A 21425-nucleotide genomic window follows, 5' to 3' on the forward strand; every position below is an offset into this window, starting at 1 on the left:
AATGAGAAAAAATAATGGGACAAAAAGAAATCAAGGGACATTTAGAATAGATAAAAATGTGCAATTAATTGCGAGTTAACTATGACATTAATGCGATTAATCGCGATTAAATATTTGAATCGTTTGACAGCACTAATAAATTGTACAACACGCAACATCTCCATACTAAGACCTTCGATTTATTTGAAGGAAGAACTCCTCAAAGAAAGGGGCGAAACCTCAGGAAGAGCCACAGAGAAGGGGCTCCCTCTTCCAATGTGCATCCACGATCCTTCGTCATACCGAGGTTTTAGTAGATGAAAGTGTTATTTGTCTGAGAAAGTGATCTCACTTACACCCTGTAGATCCACAAAGGCCACATAATAGGTGCTTGAATGTCCTCAGTTAACTCACTAGCGTTTACCGCGTCTCTTTTTTTAGCCTGATAGCAAAACTGAATTATCAGTTCTCACCTTTTCACGGTCCATAAACGTTAAGATGGTGGCCATAAGGGCAGGTTAGTAACTAGTGTAAATAACAGGCCAAAATGTTCACTTGTAAAGAAATATCAGAATGGAATAGATACATTCATGCTCCCCAGCAGATGAAAGCTTTATATTATGGATAATCCATAAGCTTTCTGCTTGTGCAACCCTCAGGCCAAGTCTCTGAACACAACATATCTCAAAATATTACAGGCAAAAGAAGTTGCCATGAAGTGCACAGATCAGATTTATGCTAAAAAGGGGTATAAAACCTTTGCTTTTATGATCTGTCTGCTAGACCTGGTCTCAGGATGAACTTAATTACAATATAGACCCAAAAACACTGCAATGTTTTTCTGTCTGATAGACAGGGGGGGGTAATGAACATTGTAGGCTCTTGGTGTGACTAACAGGGCTTTAGGATTTTAGTCTTGCATATTTATGTAACTGTGCTTCTAATTGTGCATCTGTATTTGGACCAGCAACTTAACCCACAACCTCGTCACCAGCAGAGCCGGCTTGTCGGATGGACGCTGGCAGAGGTTTTTGGGTGAGAGAGAGGCAGGGAGGTCTGGCGCCTCTCTTTCCTCCATTCACTACCATTTGGCCGAAAGGTCAGATGGGCTATTTCAAAAATGCCCCCAGTGAAAATCAATGGGCAAATCGTGGCGCTCAGTTCCTGTTTGTTGTCGGTTGTGGGTCTGTGTGTTTTGTCTGTTCCATCACTGAGGCAGGAGGCCAGGCAATGCCTTATCATTGAGAGGGAGAGAATGAGAGAGAGCAAGAGGGAAGGAGACAGAGACAAAGACAAAGAGACGGAGGGAGAAAAGGAGACTTGGGGGGGGAAAGAGAGGGGAGGCAGAGAGAGACAGAGAGGGAGTTAAGGCCAGTAAAGATACATCACGATGTCAGACACACAGACACACTGCAGCCACAGATTCATCATCGCAACCGCGTCTGCAGGCACAACTGGACACAGGAAACGAGTGAACTGGAGAAGAGGAGTGGAGCAAGGACAGGTAAAGAGAGACGAGGGAACAAACAAAACAAATTGGCTACTACAGCTGGCCAAAATCTGGCCAAAAGCTCCTGTTAGGACCCGTTCAGCTGCTAAAGAAAACCATGTCATGCCAAGAACGCTAATATTTGGTCAGTGAGTTGGTTAAGGACCCAACCACCACATGGTTCCACATTACTGCCCTGGCAGCAAGACACTTCTAGTGATTCCAGAGGAAAAGAGCTGTTCCCAGGAAACTCAAAGGTTTTTGTAAGAATAATTTGCCTCAAACATTTTTTTTCTTCAGGCGTTGAGAGATTTTTTTGCCCATTTTGAGGCACCAGCATTGTTTAAAATGTCTTGAACCTCTACCGAATTAATGCCGCCCGAGCTCAACTTTGAACTCCAGTTAAAAGCCAGCACTTACGACTTCCTTGCTCTACGACCACATATGTTAGAATGTATGAATTGAACCGAATGGTCAAACTGAACATATTTAGCCTCCTTGCTCACATAATAAAGAATTGTTCATTTGTGTCGTGCATGTTATTTAAACCATAACCCTTTGCTCAGTCAGAATGCACCAGGCCTTAATGCACACATTCATGTTTCTTGATTGGCTTGGCATCCTCCATAAGGGACCAGGTCACGGAGAGACTGGAATCCACCCACACTGAAAGCCCCGTTAGCCAGAGCCTCACACTTTTCCAGAGAGGAGAGGCTCTGGTGTGTCAGAGGACAATGTACCAGCCCCTTAGTCTTTATTAGGCCAGTAATAGCTGCGAGTTCATAGGCTGTCGTCCTCTGGCCCTCCACAAACTGCTCTGCTCAAAGAGGCGCTCTTCCCCCATCAGGCAGGCTCCAGGGCAAAAGCCTGCTACCCTCCTCCATGTTCTCTCCCTGTCTGTGCTGCCTTTAAAGAGAATGGCTGCTGTTTTGTGCGTCCCAAGTCATAGTTGTTATATTCTTGTCTTCTGGCCTCACAGATACACAATACCTTAATAGGAATAGAGCAGCAGCATTCACGGTCAGCTCGTGGAATCGTGAGTAGAAGAACATTATGCTCATATTCTGCTCAAGTGGAAAGATGTCACGTGTTATTAAAACATCTTTTTTCACAAATTAGGTTATGCATTCATTGAGCAGGTGTCCATTTATTTGATATAATTTCAACCGAACTTCTATGTTTTTTTCTATGATAATTTAATTATCACAAAGAAAGGTCTGTTTTGTGGGTCCTAAAGATGTGCGGACTACTAAATAGTACACTGTTACCCTATTTTTATTTGTTGCTTTGTTGCCGGTAGTCTCAACTTCAGTTTTCTTCTTCACCTCAAGACATGTTACAAGAAAAAAATAGAAGCAGGCTTTAAAAGTACCTTTGGTGTTCCTGTGTGTTTTCGAATATTACAAAGTGCTGTAATGAGAAAGAAAACAACAAAAAAAGGAGATTTTTTTTTTTTTTTGCCTCAGAGGGAGATAGCGACCCGTCTCCTCGCTGTACAAGCCTGTAGGTTCACTTTTCTCTTTGTGCGCCAGAGCACTCCTTGGGACTCAAGCGGCAGGGGAATTGGGCATGCTGAGCTACGCTAGTGGCGAGGTGCCATCCTCCTGTGCCTGTGATATAAGTGAGAGGGAGGCAGGAGGCAGGACACGTTTCAATTAGGCAACAAACACCGCACACAGAGGATGGGAGAGGAGGAAAAAACACTTCAGCCTCACCAACTTCTCCCTTCTGACCTCTCCCAAAAACACACTTCCCTGAACCGCTCTGCTCCACCTTTTCTCTTCTTTTCCATTTAAAATCTGAGTTGTCGTTTTTGTCGAATTCACATGGGAAGGACAGTACCGGGGGTCTTTGTGAGGTGATGCTAAGTGTGCCAGCTCGGCCTGCATGTTTCCATTAGATTGTCATGTTGGCTAATTAGAGAGCGGCAGCATGATTCACCTTAATTAGGAGGACTTGCACACCATGTGCCTGGGGGCGGTGTGGGGAAGAGGAGCCCAGCCTCAGAGCCTGCAAGTCGCCTGCTGCCTATGAAGATTCCCCTTCTCATCTACCTTTCACTCTTTTTTTTTTTTTCTTCTTTTTTTTTTGATTTAGAAATGAATAAATCATTGACATCGTCCTCTCTCGGAGTGTGAATATCTGAGTTCTCCTCTTTTCCTGGATGCAAATTAGGCGTGATCAATAGAAGGTGACGAGCGGCGAATCTAAATGTAAAAAAAAAAAGAGAGAGACAGGGAGAGAGAAGACTGCTAGACGAAGCACGCCAGCTTAGAATGAGACAAAGCGAGAGAACATTTAAAGTAGGAAATTTTCCCTTAGATAAGCAGTATTTTTAATGATCACCACTGTCGCCCTTACGCTTTGGTGTGAGGCCGTCAGAATCTGCTTAACACTGATTTCTGGCTTCTTCATTAAACACTGTTCCTTGGCAAAATGTGTAACTCAAATGTAATTATTTATAAAAAATAAGACTCCACCGGAAAGTCTTTTAGACACATTCAATGTATCCACGTGTTTCACACCACGGTTTAATTCCTGCAAATAAGTTGCCGATAAAGAGGAACCGTAGGGTCATGATAGTGACACTCACATAATGACCTTACCTCCAGGGACGACTGAGGGCTCTGAATAATTGGTCCTTGGCCCTGGAAACACTTCTGACGTACTCTGCTTCAGATGAAATGGAACACCCTCAGCCAAGACTATTAGCACATGCATGTATTTTGAATTCATCTCCATAGGTGAAATAATATAATCGCAAACAGATTTAGTTGAATATTTAAGGAGGGTTATGTGTGTTGAAAAAGATGATGAAACAGAATTCCAAAGCATTTTCCCTCCCTCTTTTTATTGCACTTTGTCAATCTCAACGGATTTATTATCTGTTATTCAAGATCACTATCAGCACAATAGCGCGCGCAGAATTATTTTAATTGTTGTGTCTGATAAATATAGTAAAGGTTATTATGTTTGGTGTCAATACATTCTGGTACACTTGGCTTGTAAACAACACACTTTGAATCAATGCATATGACTCTGACTCATATTCTGTATATTGCATACATATATACTGTATATATTCAATACCTATAAGGACAATTAGACATGAGAGCTCGCAACACATCATGCACACATTACACATGCTGTATATTATCATATATTACTTTAATATTCAATATTGTATCTTGAGGAACACTGCCATCTGTAGTTATTCAGTTCTGGTGATGAAGTCATACATGCCTCTATCCAGTTTTAACACAAAGACTTGCCTACATTATCAGGTCAGGGCTGTACTCGTCTCTTTGTAGTGTCTGAGTGCAGATGGAGAAGTAAAACCTGATTGGTTACTGCAAATGGTGCTTCGCCCTGCAGCAAACTAACTGCCAGGCACTTCACATGAAGAAAGGCCTCAAGATGCACCTCCCAGATGTTCACATACTGTCGGCCATGTGGGTGTCAGGTGAATGAGATCCATGGATTACAGACATGCATAAAACACGTAATGTACGTAAAATGTCCACACGCTCTCATGGGAAGTAGTGGAAAAACACACACACACACACACACACACACACACACACACACACAAAGAAGGTTTGTTTCACATACAGGTATTCGAAATTGGTATTGAAGTCGGGGAAAAATATCTTCCCTCTCATCTGAAAAATTCCACTGGGCCTCGTTCATGAAACATTTGTACACACAGATTTGATCTTAACTCAGACGTACACACAATCTAAGAACTTGTTTGAGATTATTTTTTTTATGCAGTCATAGTCTCGCATTGCCAGACCTTCCTACACAGCGCTGCGGAGGAGGGTCTGTCTAGTCCACACAGCATTCCGTGATGGGAGAGAAACATGCTCTGGTTTAGTGGCATTTCTTTAAACCGATCACAATCGTCCTGGGCGGCGCTGTTTTGGTGGAACATGTGTACGCTTAAAAGTTGTTTTAGTCGTGCAACAGAAAACTCAGATTGGACAGATAGTCTAGCTAGCTGTCTCAGTTTACTCTGCGGAGATCTGAGGAGAAGTTAACCATACTCTTCAGTTTAAAATTACAACACCAAGAAAGCAGAAGGTGACGGACATTTGGTCGAAAAGAGTGAAATCCGGCGGAATTTCCGCCAGCACCTGAACAATCCCGGAAGTGGAACGTTGTGGATATAGACTAATGCTGTCATAACCAATTACAACCAATATGCACAAATTATTTAGTTTTTTTTTGAGTCAAGTTCTACATTATCAAATAATTAATAATGGGCAATTTAAGTGAAAACAAGACTAGAGTCTACAGCTATGCTAGCAGCTCTGTGAGGCTGTGCATAGGCATATTTGACGTCAGCATGCTAACATGCTCACAATGACAATGCTAACTGCTGACATTTATTAGGTATAATGTTTACTATGTTTACCATCTTAGTTTAGCAAGTTAGCATGCTAATATTTGCTAATTACCCCAAAACAGAGTACAGATGAGGCTGATGGAAAAGTAATTATTTTTGCAGATATTTGTTAATAAACCAAAGTATTTGGCTCTGAAAATTTTGACCTGATGATGCCACTAGATGGAAGTTCACCAAAGATCTTACAATATATCCTGTGGGAACAAGAATGTCTGTGTACCAAATTAAATGACAATTCAGCTTATAGTTGGTGAGAAGTTTCACTCAGAACTGTAAATGTGATCTTTATGGTGCTAGAGAAAGTCAAAGTCATAAGGATTTATTTTCTGGGGACCGTGAATGCAAAATGTCATGGAAATTCATCCAACAGTTAGATAGATAGTTAGAGATATTTCATTCTGGACCAAAGTGGTGAACCAACCAACAGACCGACATTGCCATTCCAAGAGCCATGCTGCTAGCATAGCTGAAACTAATAAAGTATTAAACACTCCTACAGAGTTACAAGTAGTTGTGGTTGAAACATAAAAAAAATTATTTCTGTGTCCGCATAACTGCAGGACTTCTGGACGTACTTCTTTTTTTCTTTTTCTGCCCATGTTCATGTGACCAGTCTGTATGCAGCCCGAAATGTATAAGTTATGTTTTTTTGACATTAGAAGGCACAATGTTTGGCAGAATGTTGCCTTTATTTGCAAGAGAGGTGACAGTAAATGAGGGGAGCCGACTGTCCCAGTTGGACTTGAACCACCGTTATTGTGATTACACCATCAGTGTCTTACACATTAACAGTCTATGGTCTTACCATAGACAGTATATAAGAATAGACCAAGAGATCCCGTTGCTCTGGACGGAGACCAGTGGAGGATATTAGAAGCACTTTTCTGGTGAGCGCTGAGCGTTACTGCGCAGCCTCCAACTGAGAGAGACGACGTAGATGTGACGTGAGCAACCAGTCTGAAAGTTGGAAGTCTTCTGGTAGCTGTGCCGAGAGAAATCTCAATCATTCCCAATCTTGCAGAGACGGAGAGCGTAGGTATATGTAAGAAGATAACATGGGCACAGGTTAATTATTGCTACCTAAAATACTAGTTATTAGTAATTAAACTTAAACAGCTCATGTAAGTCGAAACTGCCTGCGAGCTTCTCCTGTACTATACGGTAATTCCTCTAGTATGTGACACAATTGTTAGCCTATTTTTACAAAAACGTCTGCTACGAAGCCATAACGTGAGGTCCAAGGTAATGGAGCCTTTTATACATTGTCGTGTTTCTTTTTGAAATGAACAATGGAGAAATAGTCTTTAAACGCTTCAGATGTAAAGTTATTCGTTGTCAAAGTTACGTCAAAATGAATGGCAGTCAGTGGAATGCTAACGGGAGGTGATCATTTTGTAGCATCAAAATGGCGCCATAGGAGGTTCGAGTTCTGAAGCGAAGCTTACCCCCTTGGGTCTTACACCACTAGGCCACCAGGACCACACAAGACAGACATGCTTTACAGTAGATAATAACAAGACTTTTTGTCTTCCACCTGACATTGATGATGACTTATAGCGAGCTGTTGGGATGCAAATATCCAGTGGTAGTGAAACTGTCTGTACCGTGGCTCTAATACCTGACAGCAGATAAACCTTTCTAGGTTTATGGTTGTAAATCAAGCCACTGATTTAAAGCTCAGCTTTTCTCTTACACTGCTGACAATGAATATCAACTTTATTGGTGTTAATCTACCACTTAGTAGTGTGTATTTAGACACACCAGCAGAGTTAGTTTAAAGCTGAAAATGTTGCTGTGTATCAAACTAAAATCATGTTACAGTCATAGTTTAATGAGACCGTTTTGTTTCCAAATGTTTTTTAGTTAGATTCAGCTTTGTTCTTATAAACGTACTCCAAAAAACACTTTCCATTATTTGCTATAGATCTACCCATAGGCTCACAGTGCAAAGGTCAGAGCCATGATAAGAGATTTGCTTGAAGGTTAAATGTATGCACTCTACCAAGGCTGTTAAGGGGAAGAAGCATTCACGAAAAAGTGGCATATGTTATGTATACTAAGAGGCTCCATGCTGTGTGCTCTTGGACCAGGGCTCTCTAGGGGGAGGGGGAGAGACAGACCAACTCAAAACCCACGGTCTGGCTTTTATACTGTGGTCTTTGCAGGGCAGAGAGCCCTGTAGCTTCCTTCACAGCCCTGTAGCTGCTTGTGACGTCAAGCAGAGCGTGTTCTGCTCTACCAAGGACATCTGTCTGTAAGCGTCTGGGAGGCCGCGAGCAGCCCCTCAGGCCAGGAGGCGGGAAGAAGGGAGGGAGGGAAGATTGAGAGAAAAGCCTTTTGTTAAAAACAGCAAAAATGGAGAACGGCAGGTTGGCCATCATGGCTCCTGCAGCTCATCCCCCTTTTTACTCCAAGCATATCAGACCGCTCTAAGGTCTTGCCGTCTTTTGGACATTTTTGCATCATAAGGAAACATGCTTCTCTTTCTTCTGTGTTGAGGAAAAAAAGCCCTGTTATTTTTCATTGGGGTCATGATGGACATTTTTTTATCTATTAAGGGCACAGAGCTTAAAGTTAGACTTCTGAACATTCAAGATGTGGTTCACTGGGTAACAATTAGCTAAATGGATCGAATTATTTTTAGTTGCTTACATTCGGCCCAATTCATGCATGTTTTATTATTTTCTCTGTTAAATGCATTTGTTATAATATAAATAACAATGCAACCAAAACATGCCCAGTAATTAAAATATTACTTATGTTGTATAACATTATTTAGCTTTTGTTTTGCATAGTTCAACCTTTCAGTTTGTTAGCACCAGCTGTACTGATACAGCTGTGCAAACCAGCCGTCTACGCTGATGATAAATATTAACATCCAGTGCACTTAAACTGGAGGTCTTAGTCTTATTTAAATATGATTTTGGAAGAATCTCCCAGGACATAACTTCATGACACGAGTAATCTGATGAATGTAATTTGATAACCAGGTTCTGGATCTTTTTAAAGTGTATTTAAGATACATAGCTAGAAAACAAATATTGTATTTTTGGGGTGGGCTGTGGGTAATTTCATGTTATATTTTATTTACTTTCATAAACATTGGGTGATGTAATTTTCTATCAAAGTAGAGCTTTTACTTCTTACAGAGAGTTTGTGTAGAATCTTAATCCAAGATATATATTTATATATATATATATATTTAGCTGTTATCAAATTTCAGAGTAGGAGTGATTCTGAGAGCTCTGATGAAAACAGATCCTGATCTGATTAATACAAGATTCAGAGCTTCAGTGTTTGCACTTGAACATTACACATCATGTTAACTGATACACACTTAGCATAGCACTCAACATCTGTAGGAGAGCTTTGTGTAAGTGCTACAAGTGTTTCCCAGAAATTTACATAGTTCCAATTTCCCCACACTGACCATAACTTCATCAGCTGACATGTTTGCGTCCAGACTGAAACCTCGTTCTAACAAAGCTGCAGATTGATTCTGTCGGGCATCTTGAAAATGTTCTACATCTCCTGACCTTTGCTCATAATTTTTTCTTTACAAGTTCCAGTTCCCTGCTTTAAAAGGGCATACAGGCAGACTGGAAGCACTGGTATTTAAGTGACTTTGGAACAGCAAATATTTATGCGGTACCATTGATCGGACCTGGCAAATGTACGCACTCTGCCGGCTGGTTATTCTTTCAGTCTGGGATGAATCTCTGTAGTGACCTTTGCAGTTTTTGCCGGTGATTGTACCTATGGCTAACATTGTCGACATAGTAGTCTAGAAGGTAGAGAGACATTCTTGTACCTGTAGGTCACAGTTTTGATTTCCTTTTTTTTTTTTAAAAGATGGTGGCTGACACTGCAAAATCATTTAATAAACCAAGAGTACGACCTGTAAAATCATCATCAAATTCTGTAACAAACAGCATAAGTAAAGAGGACGAGTGGAGGCATGTTATAACTCGCTAACAGAGATTGATGGCATTCTTAACAGCGGAGTTGCTTAACACCATAAAATCATATACAGAGTAAATAGTGACCAACACCTCATGACTAAATTTCAACAAACCCTGTACAGTTCAGGACAGTTAATGACTGCAGTCTAAGAACTGTAACCGAAGGCAAAATGTATCCACATTCCTTCATAGGTGCTGCTACTACTTCATATCATTTGTACACCTTCTCTTGTTTATCTAAATGAACATCATTTTATGTAAATGTTTGAATTCAACGGTAGTTGAAACAACTCGTTAGGACACAACAAATCGATCAAAGCCTGGCCCAAATCTGGCTTGTATCAGTTGGCAGTCATTAAAGGAAGGTAGACTCGGCATAGTGGCACCAGATTGAAATCAGAAATCAGTCTCCCAGTGTCATGGCGGCCGTTTTACTGACGGGAAACGCAGACTGGAGGGTTGCAGATGGTAAAATGAAGTTTTCATTTATCATACAGTCATAAATCTGAAAATGCAGGCAGTTGCTGTGGGCGCTGGGAGCTCATGCCTGGTGCCAACTGCCAGGCAGAGATGCCGGCATCCTGGTGCCATCAGTGAGATAGCGGACCTCTTTCTCTTTCTCTGTCTCTCTCTCTCTCTCTCTCTCTCTCTCTCTCTCTCTCTCTCTCTCTCTCTCTCCCTGCTCACTTTGCAGCAGGATTCTTTAAGGTCAAGCCTGGAGAAATGTATGTGTTGTTTGTGGCAAAGCCTAATAAGGTTAGCATTGATAACATTTAACGCTACATTTGCCAAGTGGACAGGCAAAAAAATCATCTCCACCATGTCAGCCACATCCAGCCACGATCCCCAGTGTCTGTCTCAACCCCGACTCAAATCACTGCATGGACTTGTCCGTACCATTGCCACTAATTAGTATTTGTTTTAACTAGTGTATACATTTTTACCACCATCTGTTTTAAAAATGGACAAATAAATGGGATTTTAGATATTCAGCTGGTTGGTACTACTGCTATTATTTCCCCCTACTTGTGTTGTCAGCGTGTTTGAATCTTTCAACAGTTCCGCCGTGCTAAATGTGAAGTGGCAACACCCTAAAGGGCATGCCTTCCCAGGGGGGGTTTTAGGAAAAAATCAGAGGCAACTGCATGCACATTTTAGATCAGACTTTATACACCAAAGCAACCTTTTTACAGAGCGCCATCTGAAAGTAACATGAAATTTTCCCCCGATCAGACAACATACGTGCCTCACACAAACACCAGCGCCCATCGCACACATGCTGAGAGATAACATAAAAGAACATGAAAGACATGAAAGCGCACATTGATTGTCCCTGTTCGCTTCAACCCAGGCCTCTCTCCCCCAGCGGGCAGGCACGCAGGCAAGCTGGTGGGTAGGCATTCCCTGTGCTGTGGCCAAGATTGATAGGCACGTGTGTGTGTACTGTGTGTGTGTGTGTGTGTGTGTGTGTGTGTGTGTGTACTGTGTTTGCATGTTGGAGGGAGTGCTGACACCCTCTGTGCCATGGCCCCAGGCCCTCACACATCCACCCAATAGAAAGGGCAGCTCCCAGCGATGCTGGTTTCCCCTCAGCCCTGTGGCTAGACATGACATTACCTTGGGCAGTGCCTCCCCACAACCTCACCCTTATATCACAAACTGCAAAAATCACAATGGGACCACGTGACTGCACACGCACACCCACACACATTCGATATTTGACAGCAGCTCTGTTAATGGCTGACAGCAGGCTTCCATTTTGTTTGGCTCAGTAGAGCTAAAACAACACATGGATGGACTGGTAAAAAGAAGAAGAGGGACGTCTTTCTCTCTTACAGACGTATATTTCAACTTCTACATTTGATCCTAATCTTGTTTCGTTTCTCATTCATTCTCACCAAGTCTTACAATGCTCTAAAATGTGTTCTAAAATGTGAAATGTTTTGGTAGCAAATGCTCTTAAAATCTGAAATTAAAATGTTGGGGTCACTTGTGTGGCTAAAAGTAATTGTCATGGTGCACCTTTATGTGGTTAAAAAACACAGTAATACAGTAGTTGGGACCATTAGTGCTACTAAAAAAAGCTACATTAGGACAGTTTGTTATGTATTTATTTAATGCTAATCTCTAAAATAAAAAATCAGCATGTGAATGGAGAATCTATAAGCGACAAGACATGATTTTGGAAAGCGTTCTGGTTTCCGTTTGTAGTTTGTTTGTAGTCTGAGTAGTACTGACCAATCACGTTTGAGCATGCTTTGGTTGCAAAAGAGGCAGAACGCATTGGCTGTAATGCAATCTTGGAACCCATCGGCTATATTTAGCTTTTTATTAATTTATCTGCATTCTCATGCAAAGAAATAATCTGGTCGTAGAAATCCTATCATACATCAAACTCCATTCTCGGGTCTCAAGTTGCTAATCAGACTGTAAACAATGACCGCCGAACGGAAGGAGAAGTCTTGGCCCTCATATCCACTGGTTACACACTGAACCCACGAAATATTGGCCCTTGCCCCGAGATAGCTGATAGGTTCCGAGATTGGTTTAATGCAGACTGAGGCTTTGACGTATTGAAAGCCACCACATACAGGACATGTTATAGATTTATGCATTAATGAAGGGTAGTAAATATGCACTTCTTGTTTAGAGACAATAAATGCACATTAAATTGTCAGGTTTGCACTTGTATATATTGATACCTTGTACATGAAGTACTTACTAACCCAAACAGAGGCATATAATACTGGGGCAACGCTAAACCACCTGTAGTGTAGAGGGCACGGTTATTTTCTAATCTTTGTGTTGTCTTCACCAGATGCAACAACAGGAACTGGCACAGATGAGGCAGCGAGATGCCAACCTTACAGCACTAGCCGCCATCGGACCCCGCAAAAAACGTAAAATGGATTCACCAGGGAACACCCCATCAGGGACCGAGGTAAGAACTAGACGCGTCGAATGACTATATTATCCTTTTTTCCATATCCAGTTGCTAGTGTTGACTTAATATCTACCCTCAACAACATTTTCACCATTAACTTTTTTTGTTTTTTTTGGGATCCCCATTAGCTTCAGCATAAGCTAAAAGCTATTCTTCCTGGGGTCCTATAATCTGTCTTGTGACAATACAATTTACAACATCACATTAAAGACAATACACACAATAAACTTTTGTAGTAATCTTTCTGACAATGTATTTTTCAGTGCATTTGTGATGGTGACATATTGGCCTTACTAATCATCACATTATCTGACTTTGATTCTGCTGTCTTACCAGCCTACTGCTGATATTATAATAATAAACAACATGACAACCTACCAACGGGGTTTTCTGCATACTGTAATCCAAGATCATGTATTTCTCCGGTTTTTCTTTTTTTTCTTACAGTGTTTTTTTTGTGTAGACAGCTTTCAATGGTAATTTTCATGGCCCTGTCATCCCTGACTGTAGTAAGTTCAAACATGGATGGTTGCTAGATATGCAAAAAAATGAGTCACTGAATATCTATCTCTAACAACGTGAATAAGAAATAGAAATCCATCGCTGCAGGTAAAGCAGTGGTTTCCAATTCCAGCTGCTGGAAGGTTGAAGGTTGTTACTCCTCTTAAGCATGACACTGACTTTGAAATTTTGTTTTTATTTTTAATGCAGGATATTCTCCTGACTCGAATAACTGTGCTTTTGTTAAGAGACTTTAGGCCGTCTCAGTCATGCTCCAAACTTGTCATGCATCTGTAGGTCAAGGTTTGTGCTAGTCAGAAATACTTCCTTACATTATTACCTTAAGTGCAGTGACCGACATCGCTGCAAGGACAAATAATCAATAATCTTTAATAGGCTGTGGTATTGTAGTTAGAGATTAGGAAAAAAACAGTCCTAATTGCTAGCCAATATACAGACAGTCTGCTTTTTGGCTAGCTGTTCCCCACTACTTCCTGATAATTTAGCATACTTTTTGTTTGGAACTTTTGTTTACCCACTCTATTTCTGTGCCTATTTTATTTATCTGCCTAATAGCTATCGTCATGAATTCTTGTACATTAATTCTAATATCAGTGTTCAGCAGCACATCTCATTACACCATTTGTCCCCAAATCAGAACTAAACTTACAGTACTGCCTTAGTACAGCCGGTCTGTCATTATGACCATTTTAACACCCAAATGAATGGCCAATTTTATACTTTCCAGACCATGTATGTTTTGTGTACAGTTTTAGTAACACACAACTTTACACCTCTAGGCTTAAGTTTATTGGTCAACAGAATCTCATGGCAGGCCGTAGCAAAGATTTTCAGATTACACTGTAATTAAAATTAGTAGATACAGAATCCTGAACGACGTACAAGTTTCTTTATATTATTATTAGGTCAATACTTGACAAATAACCCTTTAATATGTTAATGTGTTAATGTTATCAACATGGGAGTGGACATATTTGCTTGCTGTATGCAAATGTATGTATATTTATTATTGGATATCCATTAACACCACAAAACAATGACAAATATTGTCCAGAGACCACCATAGCAGTGTTCCAATATCCAGTAATTACCTCCTTTTTTTGGGTGATGTGTGACATTCACATGGGCTGGTCAATGTGTTGCTCTCTTCCTGCATTAACATAGTTTACTATCCAGGTGACCAAGTGAAATTATATAAATGAATGATAATAACTCAGATGAGATCATAGGCATAATTTACAGGGGGGATGGGGGGGTTACAACCCCCCCAATAATCAAAACTGGCCAGTGTAACCCCCCAAAAACCTATTATAATTTTCCTTTACATAAATAAAGACATTTGCACCATAACTTCATGCGGAAAAGGCACACATTGTTGCAGAAAAATTCACCAGAATGCAGGAAATGTTGTGTCTGTTATGTTAAAAATTTCCATTTTGCTCAGAAGTGGAAATCCCCCCCCCCCAAAGTTGAACCCAAAATTATGCCCTTGGATGAGGTGAAGCAGATGCCTCGTCTTCATTTCATTACATATTTAATGCATTCATGTTTACATTTTGAGTGGCCACAGATCACCGATTTGAGTGAGAATTCAGTATCATTTTGGTGTTCTTATTTCCACAGAATTGAGCCGATTGTGTGAATCCACAACTGAGGTTGTGTGGTGAGGGAGCTGTGAAGTGCACTGGTGGGTTTGCGACACAGTGCTTAGCCCTCTGAACCTTTGTTCTCATGTTTATTCATCTACAAAGTGGATGAAGATGAACAAATCTGAAATCTCTGATTAGAGTCACGAACCAAATACCTTTCTGGAGGCACAAGGGAGTGGGTTTGTTCTGTGGACAGGGTTCTTTGTTGGTCTCCCTTCCCCCACAGCTTTAGTTTTGAGAGTCATAATACCACACACCCTCTTCAGTCTTAACCTGTTAAGCATTAGCCAAGTTAAGGAATCTGTCTAATAATCCATTCTCCACAATTTAAGTTGGCGAATGTGATGAATATGGTAGAAAATATGTGCGTAGAGAGCATGGTGACTTGCCTAGTCTGTTCTTAATTAAGCTGAACTGTGTTCTTATAATGGACCGTCTACTGTTTGAGGAAAAGCAGTGACTTGAGTATCATATTTCTCCAGCACAGGGTAACACATGAAGTCATCCACAGTTGCTGTACCAAGTCACATTTTCCTTGAGGCAGCAGGAGAAACATTTGACTTCCACATATTCATCTGTAAATATGATGAATCTAAAATAAGCCTGAATTTTGAATGTCAATTGGTCATTTTAATAACCTGCTTATCGAGTTGCATCTTCACATCCTTCGCTTAGCAGCAATATTCTGCAGAGGAGCATAGTAAAAGCATAAATAACAAAATAAAAGCATTACTTCTGGTCCTTGAGAGCAGTGCCAACCTCTTTCAGAATGTTTTACCCTGATGGCTATTAGCCTGCGACCTTCTGCTGCATTAACCAAAAAAAAAGCTGCTTTCTCAAACTGCTTTCCCAAATGCAAAACACAACATTAACATGAATATACATTATGCTTTTTTCTATGTTATCCTCTTTTTTATGTACTCTTTGTGTTTAATTAGAGGGGCATAATGAAGTGAAGTCACAGTGTGCCCCTCCTCTGGAGTGATTGCAGAGAGGGCGGAGGAGGAATCTTAACTTATTTTCACTTCGTTTTCACCTCCTCACATTTCTTCATTTCACATGGGCTGGAAGCGCCTGCGGCGTTCTCTTTCCCTTCTCCAGAGCAAAGTGAATGTGACTTTTCTAAGGGGGTCACAGGATGCCTGGAGGCCTGTGGGTGTTACTGGACTGTTGCCTGCTCTTAGCTTCACTGAGGGGCTTGTCATAGATTTCATCTCCACAGAAATGAGCCGGGGGGCCCTGGCCAGGAGCACAAGCAGCCAACGTTATGAAGGGCCCATGCTGATTATTTCCCTCTGACATCGCATCCTGAGCTTTCCGCATTAATCCCAGACAAAGGCAGCCCTTCAGTGCTGTGCCAGAGCTCACATTAGGAGCCAGATAATGGCCTCGTTGAGATCCTGCTCTGTTCACCGAGAGGCAGAGCTCCTGTTGAAATCCTCCTCTTCAATATTCCTTCCCTCCTGCTTGTTCTCCTCATCAGACCAACTTTCCACCATGTTCACACTGTGACGGAATTCAGGTGACACAATTTCGCTCCATTCCCCCAAACCCAACCCCCAGCCCCCATTCTCCCACCTTTAATTTGATGGTGGCTTGGCCGGGGCTTGGGCCTGTGCCTGTGCCTGGATGTGGATCGCCACGGGCTGTGAAACCGATAGCCAGTCAAGACTGGGGTGTCTGTCTCCAGCCTGATCTTAGTCTGCAGGAGGGAACAAAGGGGGCCTTACAGGGCTCCGCAGGGTGGATTAGTTCCAAGGAGCCAATGGCTGGGGCTGCTGGCTGGCTGGCTCTCTGGAAGAGAGCCTGCTGTGGCCCCAGCGGTGGGTCACTGCACAGGCAGGGGCCGCACAAGCACAGACACTGCAAACCCCCCTCCAGCTCAATAGTCCTGATCCCGCAGCCCAGACCCTCCAATCAGCACACACAGGCTTTTGAAGTTCAGCACAAAAGTCAAGGGTGAGCTACCTTGAAGAAGGTGGAGGGATGAAGTGCAGTGACAAAGGGCAGATGAAGGAGGATGGAAATGTGACGAAGGCTCCTATGCCCTCCAAACATTTGCTTGAATATGTGGACACTAATGTGTATATTGTACAGAGAAGAGATAAAAATGGATTTTAGTTCATTGGATTGGGGATAGAGGACAGTCTGTGATGATTATTCCTTCACACCCTGTATATCCTTTCACAGATTTAACATCATTTTAACACTTGAACACTTGAATTTTGTGTCTTATGATCTCCTCTCTTCCCATTTGGTGCATCTTGACTAAACTGTGTGGCTTCTGTGTTGCTAGCTTATGAAATCCAGATAGGGTAGACTCCTCAGTACATCTAAGGTTCTGCGATGTAAAATGTGCCTCAACGCACGTCTCTCAGTGTTACACATGCTCAGAGCTTTGAAACATCCTTGACACAATTTATGAGCTCAGAGTTATCATCCCGGCACTCAGGCCATTTATCACATCAAAGCAAGAGCTTTGTTTGTTGACGTAAAAGCAACAATATCAGCTAAATTGCCCCAGTTTGTGCAGCCACACTGCCTTATCTCCTATCCATCTCGACCACGCGCAATGCAAGGGACAAAGGTAGGCGAGCGATTTAATAGTGAGCACAGTCTATTTTTCCATTTGAATTCATTTCACCTTCTTTCTTTGAGGCTGTAGATCAGAAAGAAGGAGTGAGGCAATAGAGCGAGAGGCATAGGGAGAGAGGGGGAAAAGCACAAGGAAAACTGATGCCCTTTCCTCCAGCTAAATTAACAGGAATCACGTGGAAAACAATCTGAGTCTCCAATGAAGGAGGGAGGGAGGGAGGGGAGTGTGGGGGGGACCATTAAAATTAGCCCCGAGCTATGGACTGCACCCAATATCACTAAAGCTGCACTCACTACAGATGTGGAGGCTGGCTTACAGGCAAACTATGCTCTGTTCTATAGCTACAATTAAAATCAACCTCGCTGCCAAAAAATAGGAGGGGGAAAGAGGGGGTAGAAAGGCAGACATGGAACATCAAAGACAGATTGAAATGTGTAGTCAGTAATAAGAGTGGTCTCCAAGCCCCGAGGTTCTCCACGGTCCCCTTGTTAATGAGAAATTTTGACCTCTGGTTTGTAAGTTAAACTTGTAATCTCGGTTAATGAAGTAAATCAATCCCAACTCGGGAGCGTTCAGTGTCTCTCCCTTTGCCTTCTCCCCGCCAACCTCCCCTCTGTCCTTCTCTCTTGTGCTTTTCTTCTTCTCCTTCTCCTGCGTCCCTCCCAGTGTGCCGCCTGGGAGTAAAAACGGCCAGGTCTTCAACCAGACAAACAGGAAGCTCGCAGAGCACGAGGTTTCCAGAGCTGGAGGGGGGGGCGTAAGGACTCAGAGGACTAAGACCAACCAGGCTGTTTGGTTAAGAAAGAGACTGGCCAACTGAATGCTAGTAGAAGGGACAGCGTGGAGGAAACCACTCGCTCCGCCTCCCCAATCTTTTCTTCTTTTCCATCTTTTTTTCCTTTCTCTGCCCACAATCTGTTGAGGATAATATATGTTTAGAAAAGTCTGGCCTGCATGTTGGTGCAGTAGGAAAAGTGCAGTAATGTATGAGTATACAGTACTCACTACATCTACATATATACTACAGTACTCCTCCTGTTTTTAATACCACAACATCCCTCCTTCCTACTTTCCACTTACTCCTCTCCATGTCCAAATGCATACTGGGAATTTTCAGGGGCAAAGACAGCTAACGTCACCTTCTTTTTTTTAAGTTTTCATGTTGCTCTTAACAATATGGAGGCTTATCTTAAATCCACTGGATGCATTGACATTAACCCCCGATTAGCCATTGTTGTTTTTATGTATTCTTTTCACCACTTAAGTAATGCAGGGTGGGATGTGAAGGAGAATGCAATGACTTTAGCATGACTTATATCAGGTTGTAATGAAGCATAAGGATTCCTGTATGGGTTCCCCTTCTCTAAATACTGCATAAATATAATTATAGAGGGCACAGAGAGGCTGCTATTGGTTTCATAATGTCAAGAAGATTGTAATATTAGTTTGACTTTACTTCTCAAGGCAATTCTGTGTTTCCAATGAGGACACAAAGGAGACAGAGTTAAGTCTTCAGAATGGTTACAGGGGCTCCTTGGCCAGATGCCAATGCGTTCTTAGAGCTTTAACACAGTGCACTTTGCCAACTTTCCCTTCCCCTGCACAGTAGTACCCACCAGTGGTTATCACACTATGGTCTGTGGGTTAAAGCATTTAAAATACAACTATAGCATAAACGTGAAAAGATAAATACATTTGTGTTTTTCTACTTTTATCTGGAATACAGTTATCCACATTTAGTTATATATTGAATGCACAAAATATGTAACACAGATGTCATAAATAGAACAAAATATGACCTGAAATACCTGAAAATGAGGCGGTTTCAACATAATTATAATACAATTAAAATGACACATTCCATTTGTTAACTAATTATCGTTACTTACTACAGCTACAACACACAGTGTAACACACATTAATCAATTGCTTTTATATATATTAATTAATAGATAGATTGATTCATTAATATTAATACATTCTGGCATGTGGATGAAGGATTCTCACATCAGCCAACTCAAAGCTCAAACCAGTGTCTCATGGACAGGACAACTAAGGCAGGACTTGAAAAGATAAGACCTGGAGCACACTGTTCTAGTATGGCTTTTGATAATGTCAAATTAGCATTTTGATATAAAGCATTCATGGCAAATACCAATTCAATAAAGAAGTAAATCCAAGCTAAAACTGCAAATAACATCAACTTCCACTTAAATGTCACCATGAATAGTAACTTCCAGAGTTAATGAGACTAGGAGTCTACAGCCACACTACTCAGGCACAACAGTGCTTTGAGCTAAATGCTAAATGCTAACATGGTCATTATGACAATGCTAACATGTTGATGTTTAGCAGGTATAATGTTTACCATGTTCACCTTGTAAGTTTAGTGTGTCAGCAGCAGTGTTGCCACAGTTACTTTGAAAAAGTAACTTAGTTACTTTACAGATTATTTGATTTTAAAAGTAACGAAGTTAGATTACAAGTTACTTTATTAGTTACATGCAGCAGCTGCCGACAACACCCCTACAGCCTCAACATAAAAATGACAACCGGTTTACTGTGAGGCAGCTCGGCATTACCAGTAGTAGGATCTGGTTTATTATGGCACGAAAGAGAGCGAGTCAACGGTGTTTAAGGGCAGCATTTCCCCTACAACATAGGCCTACTGCCCGACCAACTTCTTCAACTCTCCACTTACTGGTTTTGCACCGAAGTCCAGCTTTTGTTGTTTGGGTGGTGGGGTACCTCCTGCTCTCTGCTTCGCTCCACCTGCTGGGACTTGCTCTGTAAATTTGACTGCAGTGCTGCGACTCCAAATGGTTCTTCTAAGTTGACGTAGTGTTTTTGTAGCTAGATAGCACTTTGTCGCCACCAGCACAGAGTGTGACACAGTGACTTGGATAAGTAACTTTAATCTGATTACTGGTTTGGAAATAGTAACGCGTTAGATTACTCGTTACTGAAAAAAGTGCTCAGATTAGAGTAACGCGTTACTAGTAACGCGTTACGTGGCATCACTGGTCAGCAGTAAACCCAAAGTACAGCTGAAGCTCATAGGGATGCCATAAGTTGTGCATGCGTTTCCTCAAGCACACTGATTCAAAAAGGCATTTAGTCATTTACCAAAGCATTGAACAAAATAACAGTTTGAAGTCAGATTGGCGCTAGATGCAAAGTCAGTAAATCACCAAAGTTATTACAATTCATCCTGAGGTGGCACATAAATGTGCACCAAATGTCATGACAATCTACCCATCAGTTGTCGAAATATTTAACTAAAAACCAAATATGTCAACCTCATGCTGGTGTTAGAGGGAAAGTGAGGAGAGCGACGATGTCACGTATCGTTTTTATGCTTTATTTAGATAGGGGGCAAAAGAGGGGAAGACCTGCAGCAAAGGGCACTGGGTTGGACTCAAACCCATGCCAGTGAGGTAAGGACTCAGCCTTAATGGTACGCGCTCCAACCAGTGAGCTACGAACAGTTGCCTTGACCAAAGTGGCTGACAAAGCAACCAGTATTGCCATCCATAGAACCATGCAGTTAACATGACCTCACAAAGATACTAGGCAGCTTAAAAAACACATTTTCTTTACATCCTAAAAGTCAGATGTCACACATGACAAGACTTAGACTGAGACTTAGACAAATGGAGTTGTATGTTGGGATTTAAGAGAATCCCTGAATAGCACCACTGTCTCTATTCTCGTAATCAGCAAGTTTATGTCTCAGTTTATGGGTGTGTGGCTTGGTCTGATGTTTCTCCACTGTAAAACAGATGTGAGGCGTAAAAAGAAAATAATTGACTTTCTGACATGTTTGTATCTCGCTCCCTGCACAAATATGTATAGCTTGAGAGAGCAGAAAAGATA

The 21425-nt window shown here is 41.6% G+C and overlaps 1 protein-coding gene across 1 annotated transcript in view; it reads left to right on the forward strand.

The window, feature by feature from the left end:
- LOC114561159 (transcription initiation factor TFIID subunit 4) overlaps positions 1 to 21425 on the forward strand; it is an 89230-nt gene that overhangs the window by 49264 nt on the left and 18541 nt on the right. Inside the window, exon 13 of the mRNA XM_028586937.1 lies at positions 12657 to 12779. Within this exon, the coding sequence (XP_028442738.1) occupies positions 12657 to 12779 (123 nt within the window). The remainder of the gene's footprint in view (positions 1 to 12656; positions 12780 to 21425) is intronic.

This window comes from Perca flavescens, chromosome 1, assembly GCF_004354835.1.
Source record: "Perca flavescens isolate YP-PL-M2 chromosome 1, PFLA_1.0, whole genome shotgun sequence".
Taxonomy (NCBI): domain Eukaryota; kingdom Metazoa; phylum Chordata; class Actinopteri; order Perciformes; family Percidae; genus Perca; species Perca flavescens.